The 12,790-nt window shown below is 40.6% G+C and overlaps 1 protein-coding gene across 1 annotated transcript in view; it reads left to right on the top strand.

Moving 5' to 3' along the window:
• VWA8 (von Willebrand factor A domain containing 8) overlaps positions 1–12,790 on the top strand; it is a 292,087-nt gene that overhangs the window by 32,093 nt on the left and 247,204 nt on the right. Inside the window, exon 5 of the mRNA XM_066581651.1 lies at positions 731–841. Within this exon, the coding sequence (XP_066437748.1) occupies positions 731–841 (111 nt within the window). The remainder of the gene's footprint in view (positions 1–730; positions 842–12,790) is intronic.

Below are 12,790 nucleotides of genomic sequence, written 5' to 3'. Positions count from 1 at the left end.
TAATTTACAGTCTGTTGTGTTTACTGCATAAATGATGCAGCAAGAAATAATATATTGGAGCCGCAAAACAGGGTACCCAAATACCTTGATGTATAGAGCTTGTCAAGGCTGCGGCGACAGCCAAAACGTTGGCCTCAAGCCCGTGTGGCTTGGATAAAGATGGAATTCTTTTAACTCTATACATCAAGGTATTTGGGTACCCTGTTTTGCAGCTCCAATATATTATTTCTTGCTGGACTTTATAGGAGTCACGGATCCAGACTCCTTTTGTGAGTTCGCAACACACACTGGAAGGAGCCTCCCTTATGGGATAAGGTACGCACAAGTGCTGTTGTGTTTGCGTGATTTGGTTCTACAACATAAATGATGCATGTAAACACAGCGGCAGATCGGTAGCCGCACGGGACAAAAAAGAGGGTCCAGAGTGGCAGATAAAAAGGTATAGGTTACCATATCTTAGCTGTAGCTTCTAGATTTCAGCATTTTTAGAATTTCCATTTTGTGCCCGGAAAATCCTTCCCTGCATCGCGGGTGGCTGGGAGTGTCGCTATACAAGAGAAAAAAACAGTTTAGGGGACACAATGATGAAATTGCGCTGCATCAGATTCTTTCACAGGATCATTGAGGTTCCAATCATGTGACATCATTTTATAAGCTGCAAATACACCTTTCATAATTAAGACAAAATGAGTTAGTGTTTGTAACATTTCTGATGTCTCTGCTACTCTAGGAGCTGACTAAGCGAGAAGTGGAATATATTTCTCTCTCCAGAGACACTACTGAATCCGATCTCAAGCAGAGGAGGGAGATACGAGCTGGAACTGCGTTTTACATTGATCAGGCAAGTTATTAATGTTTTTGTCACACTGGCAATGATTAAACTATTTTTAATTCATGAGTAAGTTAAACAGTTATCAATATTGGATCATGATTACTTTCTTGGGCACAAAAAATAGTTGTTTTCTCATATCCGAGTATTTGGCAGGTAACTAAAGTGGACAGGTTTTACTCACCGGGAATGGTTGCTTGCTGTCTGTTTGGGTGACCGTATCTCTTGTGTTCTGTCTCGAATGTTCAAAATGAGTGCCATATGGGCATTCACTTAGCAAATAAACCTACAATCTATTAGTTTTGAATCTATCTAATAGCAATGTGTTTCCACCAAGCAGTGGTGTTAATCATTTGGCGGCACCATGTAGTGCAATTTATGATTTAAGGTGGACTTCCAAAGTAATCTATTGTCCTTTTTTAAGTATCACAAACTTATTCAAATTGTAAACTATACTTCTAATGGAAAATATGAGTTATCGGTGACAACTGCATGCTCCAGGCTTGGAAACAGAAATGATATTGGCAGGAACATTTCGAAATAATCGTTTTTAAAGAGGCTGAAAAACGCAAGTAGAAATGTTTATTCCAGAAGAATGTTCAATGGCCAGCAATTATCCTGGTTTTCTTGAGGCACTCTTATACTAGCTGTTTGGTTGCTTGTTGCACATAACAAACAGGAAGAGATATACAGGGAGACTTATATTACAGGATTGTGTAAGGAATTTCTGTGTAAAATAGTTTTTTATTCATTATCGATTTCACCTTTTTCAGAAACTGTTTTTAAAAAGTACATGAAAGAAACCCACATAGAGCATTATTGCTATAAACGTTTGTCATATAAAAAGTGTTCATAATCCAGTGTGCATGTGGGGACCTGAGATGATAGGAGAAAATTTAGACAAATCTGCAGATAACTTCAAGCTGTGAGCTTATTGGGAAAGTCTCTTGGTAGAAATCTGCATTCCCCATTGTTTTTGAAATTGCTGGGGATTCCTACACCTTCCCAATGCTATCTAATAAGTGCATATACACTGTGTGGAATAATTTGTGGAATACTGTTTGCTTCCTTGAAATGAATGTGGAAATGTTTGTCTGTCTTTTGTTGGAATTTTTCAAAAACACATTAAAAAGAAGAAAAAGGACTTCCGGTTCCGGCACCATGGAGTGAGGAAGCGGCAGCAGTCAGCTCCGTCCTCACCACTCCAGAGACGCCGCTGACCGCACTGCACCGCTCGCTCAGACACCACACTGAGAGCGGGAGCCGGAGGTACGAGGTGAAGGCCACCTAAGCAGCTCTACCTGCCATAAACCCTCAGCTATCCTCTCCTCCGCTATACTCTCTCTGACGCCGTGGACCTCCTGCACCAGCCTGCTACATCAGGACCGGCTTCTGCACACACACCGCACTGACAGCAGGAGCCGGAGGTACAAGGTGGACGGCACCTGAGCAGCGCTACTTGCCATTAACCCTCCGCTCCCCTCCACTACACTTACTCTGGCATCGGGGATCTCCTGCACCAGCCTGACACACCGGGACTGGCTTCTGGGGAAGGCTCCTGCCCTTTCAGGGATTGGGAGCGGGGCAAGTGATCCGGGACTCCTGTCTGGGTGCTTGTCATGTCTCTCAAGAGAACAGAGCCATTGCAGGGAGGAGAACATGCGTTCCTATTCCTACTGAGTGCTCCCACGTGCAGGCGACTGCCATCTTGAAGATCAGGGGGAAGTGAGGAGGATAGACTGATCTCTGCAATATAAAGCAGGTGCTAAAACCCAGCTACAGCAGAGTGTAAAGGAAAGAAGTGTGTAAAAATAAATAATTTTTTTTTAAAAAGAAGTATTAAAAAACAGGTGTAAAAAAAAAAGAAAAATAAAGCAAAAATAAAAGAACAGACGGTCCACCAAATTAACCCTTTACACTATATAGAGAAGACAGAGAGGGAGAGTCAGTGGAGCGACACGTGGTACAATCCTAAATTCTATGCAGGCTAAGATATAGCAAAAAGCATAATTCTTCAGCTATCTAAACAACACAACGTGTAAACATATATACACTTAGCAACACACTGTATGGAGGACTTTATCCTAAAAATGGGCCGAACTAAATGAAAACAACTGGATATGAATCTGAGAGCAAGCACTAAAACTACACCGGCTACTGGCGCTGCTAATAAGATGGAATCTGAGCTTACTGTGCACCCTCCCTTCCCTACAACGTCAGAGAGTGAGAATCTTATGGCCGCCAGTAATGGAGAGCCACTACCAATGGACTATAAGGTGCTAGCAATTTAGGTGGCTAAGCTGATGTCGCTTGACATCCAGAAGACCCTAGCGACCACGGTAGCAGGCTCTTTACGAGAACTCCAGGTGAAAGTAACACAACATGGTACTCGCTTGGAGGCCATAGAGCACGAAATGGAAAAGATATCAGAAGAACGCGGCTCAATAAACAGATACATTGATAATCTACGGAAAGATAACAAAATACTCTGGGACTGCATGAAAGATCTAGAAAACAGATCGAGACGAAGCAATCTTCGTATCATAGGAGTCCCGGAGACATACCTACAAAAAGTCTTACACCAGTTATGTGAGCTCACTATCCCCAGCGCACTGGGAATCTCCCACACGCGCACTGCTTGAGACCAGAGGTCCGAATTTCAGCGAACGATTCATCTTTGCCTAAAAGAACTCGACCTAGACCAGTCATTGTTAAGTTCCTAGATTGTACCGACAAATTTCTTATTCTGCTGAATTTGAAAAGCTGCAAAAACGCATTGGAGCTCGAGGGGCAGAAAGTTCTGATTTTCGCGGATTTTTCGTCAGAGGTCCAACAAAAAAGAAGGGTCTTCTCACCAATTTGCTCTGCCCTTTATAACAAGCAGAAGAAGTTTGTGCTTATATACCCGGCAATACTAAAAGTATACCACGGGGACGGTACCAGCATTACTTTCTATGATCCTGAGAGAGCGCGGAAAGAGATTTGCGCCTAACATCACCTCGGACTTCTCCAGCTCGACGGAGCAATGACCCCCAATTTAAGAGGAACGACGAGAACTGGCAGGAAGCATCCTCATGCTCCTCTATGTCCCCGAAAGAGCAGCGACACAAGATGACTGTGACAGTAAGACCTACTACTAAGAGGAGGCGAGTCGTGAGTATACGACATCAAGTGACATTTATATCTTGGACAGAGACTGTCATACGACACTAGACAAAATAGTATTATAAGTATTATAAGTTTCACTGTCGGTAATTATTTAGCCTGGAATGAAAAACAAAAAAAAAAAGCGTTTATAGCCATTATGGGTTATGGCTCACGGTTTACGTATTAATAGATAAAATATCTGGAGTGAAATATCACGGTAAATCTAATATGGTAGTATACACGAGCAATGCAAACCTTTTTATTTTAGAAAGCTTCACACGAAGTGGGATTAAAGGAAGTAAAAAAAAAAATTGTGTTTATTTATTTATATATATATATATATATATATATATATATATATATATATATATATATATATATATATATATATATATATATATATATATATATATATATATACACACACACAACTTACATGTATAGTTGAAGTCAGCTATGGAATGTTGGAATGTGCAGGGACTCCACTCACCACAAAAAGATATGTCAGTTCTGCGCCACTTGAAATGACCAAAGGCAGATATCGCCCTACTGCAATAGACACACTTGACTGAGTCCGATTTATACTCAAATGCGAAAGTTATGGGTAGGGGAGATATATAGATCAGTAATGCGTATTAAAAAGGGGTCAGGATTAGCAGTAACAGACCACTGGCATGACTCAAATGGCAGGATTCAACACGCCCGTATTAAAAATAACATGGAGGAATTTTGCATCTACAATGTCTATGGCACAAACAATAATAACAAACTATTTTTCACAGAATTATCAGATTTTGACAGATACGGTGGATTATAAATTAGTAGGGGGAGATTTTAACTCAGTACTTTGTACATTAGAGGATCGTCGCAGCCAGGCTGCAGGGAAAAATCTTTCTACACATCATGAGTAGAGATGAGCGAGCACCCAAATGCTCGGGTCCTCGTTATTCGAGTTGAGCTTTTCGTAGAATTCGAGAGAACATTGACTACAATGGGAGACTCGAGCATTTTTGTATGTGGGACGCCGGGTGCCGAGCTTTTTTTTTTCTAGGTCGGTCTCGCTCTGTCTCTTGGTCTTTCTCTCTCTCGACAAAAAATTTGCCCTTGATGCGTGCTGTGTCGGGTAGGGGCTAATACTCGAATGAGCATCAAGCTCAGCAGAGTATGTTCGCTCAACTCTAATCATGACACCACCCTATGCACCCTATGCTATCTTCCAATTTGCTTTCTAGAGTTACTAGAATCACAATTGAAGATTTGGTGATTTCTGATCACGCCCCGATAACCGTAACATTACATGATAAAATGCTTAGAGATACTAACTATTTATGGAGATGTCCTACGTATTTAGCTGACGACGAAACTTTCCCATTGCTGGTGCAGGGATTGTGGTTGACATACAAGTCGGATAACAAGTTACACTTAGACAATCCCCAATTATTGTGGGACGCAAGCAAAGCTGTTATTAGAGGCAAACTTATCTCATATGTATCATCGCTAAAGAAGTCTATCAAAGACAAAATAGACCTTTACAGTGCTCTCTTACGAGGGGCTTATACTATATTTCAATCTAACCCAAACTTGTAAAATAAACAAAAGTGGCTGGAAACCAAGACGTCTTACACAACATGGTTACAAAAACGAGAACAATTAGCGTATTCACGTAGCGAAGCACGTTGTTTAAATTTGGGAACAAAGCAGGTAAACTTATGGTAAATTTTACAAGGGGTCCTTATGCGGCACCCAATATTTCTGCACTAAAAGACGAACATGGTAAATTACAATCCCACCCAAGAAAAATAAGCAATATTTTCTACAATTTTTATTCACATCTATATACACAAACTTCAGTACAGCACGACACCTCGACACTTGTCTCTCCCCACATTTCATTGCCTTCTCTGTCAGAAGAACAAGACTCCTTTTTGAATTCCCCTGTGACACAAACAGAAATAAAAGAAGCCATAACAAATTAGAAAAATAATAAGGCCCCTGGACTGGATGGATACACAAGCAAATTTTTTTAAATTCTAAAAGACCAAGTGACCCCAGTATTGGAGAATCTCTTCAAGGGATGCATGAAAGAATCTCCCATACCACCGGTTATGAACACAGCCTATATTAAACTACTCCCTAAACCGGATAAAGACCCCACTGAAGCAACGGCTTACCGACCCATCTTCCTAATCAACACTGATTTAAAATTGATAGCGAAAATTATGGCTGACCGCCTAGCCGCCGTATTACCGCAATTGTTCTGCCCCGCGCAATCTGGTTTGGTAAAAGGGAGGTCTGCTATCACAAATCTACGGAAAATACTGGCAATACTCGATGACATTAAAATTAATCCTTTGGCCCACCCCTCTTCAGCACTTTTAACTATAGACGCTGGAAAGGCATTTCTGTAATGTCTCCTGGAGGTGGTTGAGGGTGGTGATGGACAGAATCGGTTTTAAAGATCCTTTCTATTCTTATAAATGGTATCTATATTCATCTCCTCTAGCACAAATATACACACCTGGCTTTCTTTCCGCAATATTTTTTCTATAGAAGGGGACCAGGCAAGGATGTCCCCTTTCCCCGCTACTCTTTAACATCGCAATAGAACCATTGGTGTATATGTTAGAGAACAACAAGGATATAGACGGACTAAAGAACCATAATAGAGATATTAAATGTATGCTTTTTGCAGTTGATATTATGACACTGGCACAACCTCACACTGATATACCACAAATTTTTGCTATCCTTGAGTCATTCAGGAAACTATCCAGCTTTAAGGTCAACAGCACAAAATGAGTTGCTAGATATCTCACCCCGGGGCAACTTACACAATATAGATAGTAAAAAAATACCAGTCACGTTGTTAAAGACCTCAATTAAATATCTGGGAATACATATAGGTAAGGTCTCCGAAGCATATATAAATTAAACTACCCCCAATACAAAAAGATATAAATGAATTGCATAAATGGTGCAACCTTCAACTTTCCTTTTTGGGACGATGTCATTTGATCATAATGATTAGTTTTCCAAGACTGCTCTATCTAATACAAACTATTCCGCTTTTACTAAAACGACAAGATTTAGGGACGCTACACACTGCATTCACGGCTTTTGTTTGCTCCCGCAAACGGCCACGCATCGCTTTAAAAAAACTTATGCTATCTAATTCTAGAGGCGGGCTTAATTTCCCAGATATCCTGGCATATAATGTGACTAGACTTATGAGACACTGGATTGACTGGCTACAGACATCTAGCCATTTCTCAAACTACAAATTAGAAAAAGAACTGTTACACCCTTGGAGCCTAAACGCTCTCCTGCACACAGGGTTTCTCAACCTTCCTATAGGAGTCAAACACTCTACTATGGCTAAGGACACTATAGCAGCTTGGAAGATAACTCGCAAAAACTATAGGCTATCGTTCAAATTATCAAAACATATGGACCTATGGGGCCATCCAGAATTTAAAGAAGGGCAAGACAATAAAATGTTTGAATTATGGTGTAGTAGGAGAATTATGAAGGTTCTGGAATATCCAGAGAGGCTATCAAAATTATGATTATTCACCCTGGAAAAAAGACGACTAAGGGGCTATCAAATAACTATATATAAATACATGAGGGGACAATACAAGGATCTCTCCCATGATCTGTTTATACACAGGACTGTGATGGTAACAAGAGGGCATTCTCTATGTCTAGAAGAAAGCAGGTTTTATCACCAACACAGGAGGGGGTTCTTTACTGTAATAGCAGTGAGACTGTGGAACTCTCTGTCTGTGGAAGTGGTGATGGCAAAATGCATAGAGGAGTTTAAGAGGGGACTAGACGTCTTTCTATTGCAGGATAGAAACATTAGGAGACCAGTGGGTTGTTGATCTGGGTCTTACAGTCAGCTAGGAACTATTAGAGGTTGATCCAGGGATTATTCTGACTGCCCTTATGGAGTCGGGAAGAAATTTTCCCCCTGAATGGGCTAATCGGCTTCTGTCTCTTAGGGTTTTTGCCTTCCTCTGGATCAACAAGGAGATTGAAACAGGCTGAACTGGATGGACATTGTCTTCATTCAGCCTAACATAGTATGTTATTATATCCTTCATAATAGGGAGCCTCTAGATACAAAGCTTTCGAGGAATTATGTGATTTCTTATGATCTGCCCAAGTCACACTTATTGCCATATGCGCAAATTCGAGGCTTTCTGAAGGCCAGACTTGCTGATTCCTCTAAAGAAATGGTAGTTAACCTGATTGACACTCCATTGAACACCATCACAGAGCCACTCAAGAGACACTCAATATCAGACCTGTTTTGCTAATTTAGAGAAGAATGGGCTATATCAGATATCACACCTCTGTTTAAAAAATGGGAACGAAAACTGACTGATGGGTGGATCTCGATTAGAAAAGCTATAACGAACAATCTATGGTTTCAACATTCCCTCACATCCTGAAAACCCAACTAGATTGCAGGCATGCCCCAGGTGTTCCCAGCCAACAACTGACTTTCTGCAGTAAATTTGGCACTGCCCCAAAATTATAACATTCTAGACAGAAGTCCAATCACTGGTGCAGGAAATCAGAGATATCTATATACAATTGACCCCACAAGCATATGTACTCCTCTCCCTCTTTAGCCAGACAGAAAACAACAATATGATACTTACCATACTTATAATATGCAAAAGGTGTCTGTTAGCAAAATGGTTTCAGACCACCCCCCTCCCCTCCACTCCCCCGAAGGTACCATGTATACTGCAGCAGCTAAAATACCTTCTAAGAATGGAGAGCTTGAAAACAGAAAGACGGGCAGAATCTCAAGCACCAACATTTTTTTTAAATGGCAAGTTTTAATAGAAAAGTTCCTAGATCCAAACGAGATTGTGGAATGCATGTACCCATTCAGTAATACGTCCTAGTACCATACTCAAGCAGGGGCGAACCATTTCCGAAAACTAAAAATATTATAAAACAATATTGTAAGCCGCATAGAGGATGCTACACCCAAGAAACAAGTGGAAAGCGCAGACCTTGATATGATATGACAGAGGCCTAAAGAATAGGGAATCGGAAGGGAACGTATGAAGACGCACCTTAAATGTCTACCTTTATTGGTTGGTGGTTGTTACAAATGTTGACAAGTTATAGTTATTCTTATAAATATTAAACAGTGTTGGAGCCGTAGAGTATTCCTGATCAACAAACTTTGTATTACAATGTATGTAAATGCTGTTTAATTTCTTGATTTATGGAGAAAAAAAAAGATGTAATAAAGAGTTTAAAAAAAAAAAATCTGAATCTTGTCTTTGAATTGTTAGATAAAGAAACAATGTATATATAGTCGGCCTGACCAAGGCCTAACTTGGTTTTATTTGGGGGGGAAAAGGGAGGAGAGGTTGGGGGTGGGGTAGGCGGGGGAAGGGAGGGGGGTTTCTGAGACAGGTGAAAATTTTCCCATGGGGTGGACACCGCCCGAGACAGCCCAAGCTCAAATAGTAATAGTCAAGTATGCCTTTGTTTTTGTTCTCTGTTTTTACTGGGAAGCCAGAAATCTGTTGTTTTGCGTGGGATATGAGTAATTAGCCATGGGGTCCATGTTTTCAAAAATTCCTCATGTTTGTCAGTAAGGATAGAAGTTAGCTTTTCATTTATTAAGTACCAGTCTAGCCTGCGTTTCACTTTCGTGAAGTCCAGCGAGGGTTTACGCCATGACCGAGCAATTACCTGCTTCGTTGCCAGGAAGAAAAAGGATATCGTCTTCCTGGAGTTGGGAGAGATATTGTTTATTCGTTTGTTTAGGAGCGCCTCCCAAGGGTCTTTGCAGATGTTATGGCCTGTAACTGAATATATGAGAGAGTAAACTCTGATCCAAAGCCTCTTAACCCGCGGGCAGGTCCACCAAATGTGGAGCATGTCTCCTGGAGTTGAGCATCCGTGAAAGCAGTTGGGGAGATCGCCCGGGGATTGCGTGGGCTACTCGGTCAGGATTTAAGTACCAACGGAGCAGGACTTTGAATGATGTTTCCAGCATTAGGATATTTCTGGCGCTACTGTTAGTAGACTCCCATATCTGAGCCCATTCCTCTTCAGAGAGAGTTTTGCCGAGGTCCCTTTCCCAGCGGACTACATATGGCAATTAAGCTTGGATTGAGGAATGCACTAAATCCGAGTAGATTTGTGAGATGAGGCGTCTTGCGTGTGGATTTTTATAGCAATGCCTTTCGAATGGGGTTAGTGTTAGCGGAGACCTTTGTGTTCTTAAGAAGAGAGGATATAAAATGTTTTAGTTGCAGATATTGGAAGATTTCGGAAAGTGGCAAGTTAAATCTTTCCTGTAGGGCGGGAAAGGAAATGGGTCCGTATATAGAAAGTAAGTGGTATATTTTAGAGAGGCCTGATCTCGTCCAATTTTGCGAAGGAATGGGGCGACTCCGTTCCTGGCAGAAACATAGGGGTACGCAGGATCGGTGCAAGGGGTAGATGGGGGGGATAGCAATTTTCCTGAGTATTTCATAGAGTCCCAGATGTAGAGGGAGTGATTGACAATGGGGTTGCTGATTGGGGGTCTGTGTTTGGGTGGGATCCATAAAATGGAATCTCTAGTAAGAGGGTGTATTTCGGTTGCTTCCAGTGATACCCAGAGAAGGGTATTGTAGGAGGAATGCTAGAGGGCCAGTTGGGCCACCTGGGCAGCTTGGTAGTATTTTGAATAGTCCGGGACTCCCAGTCCACCTCTTTTATTGTTTCTGTATAGAGTGGATCGTGATACTCTTGGAATTGAGCCACTCCATGCGAAACGAAGAGACATCTGTTGTAGAGTCTTCAAGAGGTATCTGGGCACTCGAATCGGGAGTGCTCGGAAATAGTATAGAAATTTAGGGAGGCGTGTCATCTTCAAGGCATTAACTCTCCCAATCTAGGATATATGATAATGACTCCAGCTGTCCAGGAGTGTTCTAGTCTTACGGAGGAGGGGGATGTAATTTTGAGAAGTTGTGACTCTTCAGGCCCTGAGGCATTCATTGTTCAGGGAGACTCCCCAGTGAGCACTGGATGTTAGAGCATTATTTTGGGAAGGCTCTGTACAAGAAGCACAGGTATCCATACATTCAAAAAGAGCAATTTTTCGGTCTTGTCCTTTATTTAACGTATTCTATGTACTATTATTCATTTTGTTTTCTTTACAAAGATCGTGATAATACTTGAGTGTGAAGAGTCATTCTGTACTATGTTTTCAGCTACCTTGGGTTTAAAACTCAGAACAGGTTGAGCTTGAGACAGCTTTAATGAGTACTAAATTGGGTGCTTATTTGCAATTATGATTTCCTTTTTTAATGTATTTTAGTTCCTTAAAATTGGATATTGTGTCTGGATTTGGACTGCCAAGAGCTTGAGAAGAATCTATTTAAAAATAAATTGCCTCATAATGTACCCTTTATCTGCTCAAGGGGCCAAAAGCTAATTACAAAAATGGAACTGGAAACAGCTAATTACAAAGAAGCATTAAAGAGAGATTTTAATTTGTGTACAAGTGAATGACAGAATGTTTTATATACCACAAAATTAACTCATGAGTACCTGATCAGTCTGTATGCTATTATTTATTTAGCTTTAGACCAATATGCTCCTTAGTGGCGTGTGAAAAATCTACCCTGGCTGGAGTATTTGAATGGTTCTCTTTGCTGTATAGCAAATTCATACAAGATGTGTTGGAAGAATTTGAGATTCAAACAAAGATTGTGTTGTTCCTTAAATAAGAAGTACTATTAATGGGCTTCTATGTACTCTCTTTTTTTCCCACTTTTTCAATATTTGAGGTATAAATTTTAAAAAAACTTGTGTATATTGTGGGGCAAATATAGTTGGCTATTTGTAGCCCTCCATTTTGTATCCTATTGTAATGCTAGCCTATATAAATGGCTATTTATGTTCCTTTATCCTCCATCTTGTATTCAGACATCCATGAATGTTCAATGTATAAATGATAAGGATTGTATGGAGACCATGTTGATACCTGCACATAGTGCCACCATTGTCTTGTAATTCTACCACCATTGTCTATAGAGTCTGGTGATCTATTGTCTAATTATCATGCAAATCTATCATCATTGTCTTAAGACTGAACTGGGGCCTTATGTATACTTGGAGCTGGGTGCTGCCATTGTTTTAAGAATCAGGTTTGTCTGATCTGGTTAGTGGTCAGTTCGGATTGTGACCTTTTCAGACAAGCAACTCTATGCATTGATACTTGTAATGCAAATAGCCAAGCCATAGATCACACTAAGTATAAAGTCAGGAGAGGGTTTTGGGGAGTCAGAAGCATTTTGGACCTGTGATAGTGAATGTCCTCTCACAGTGTCTTTCCCAGGAAGACCCCCGTTCTCTGACTTCGACTTTGCTTCCAGGCTGATGCACAAAGCAGATAAGTATACCTAAGGCTCTTGGTGATGTAAGTATTGATATAACTGTTTAAGAATTGTTTACAAAACCTTTTTGCACTATCACCTATTTTTATGTAATTGTTTTATCATAATCATTTATTAATTTGTAATAATAAATTGTGTTGTATCAACCCACTTGTCCTTCTTTAAAGCCGTATCCGAACTTGTTCTCTTCCAGTTGGCAAAATATAAATGGCGCTGTGAACAGGATACGCAGAAGGCTCAGTGGTTGATATTTAACAAAATTTGAATAATCTGGAATTTTAAGAATTCATAATAATAGTGTGATATTGCATAAAACATGTCTATTTTAAAGAAAAAGGATGTTTTGAATGAATCTGTTGAGATCCCAGGGTGGGAGGAGGCTCCA

This window comes from Eleutherodactylus coqui, chromosome 1 (assembly GCF_035609145.1).
Source record: "Eleutherodactylus coqui strain aEleCoq1 chromosome 1, aEleCoq1.hap1, whole genome shotgun sequence".
Lineage (NCBI taxonomy): Eukaryota > Metazoa > Chordata > Amphibia > Anura > Eleutherodactylidae > Eleutherodactylus > Eleutherodactylus coqui.
Note: the sequence above shows the minus strand (reverse complement) of the source record. Positions and strands in the feature narration are given on the sequence as shown.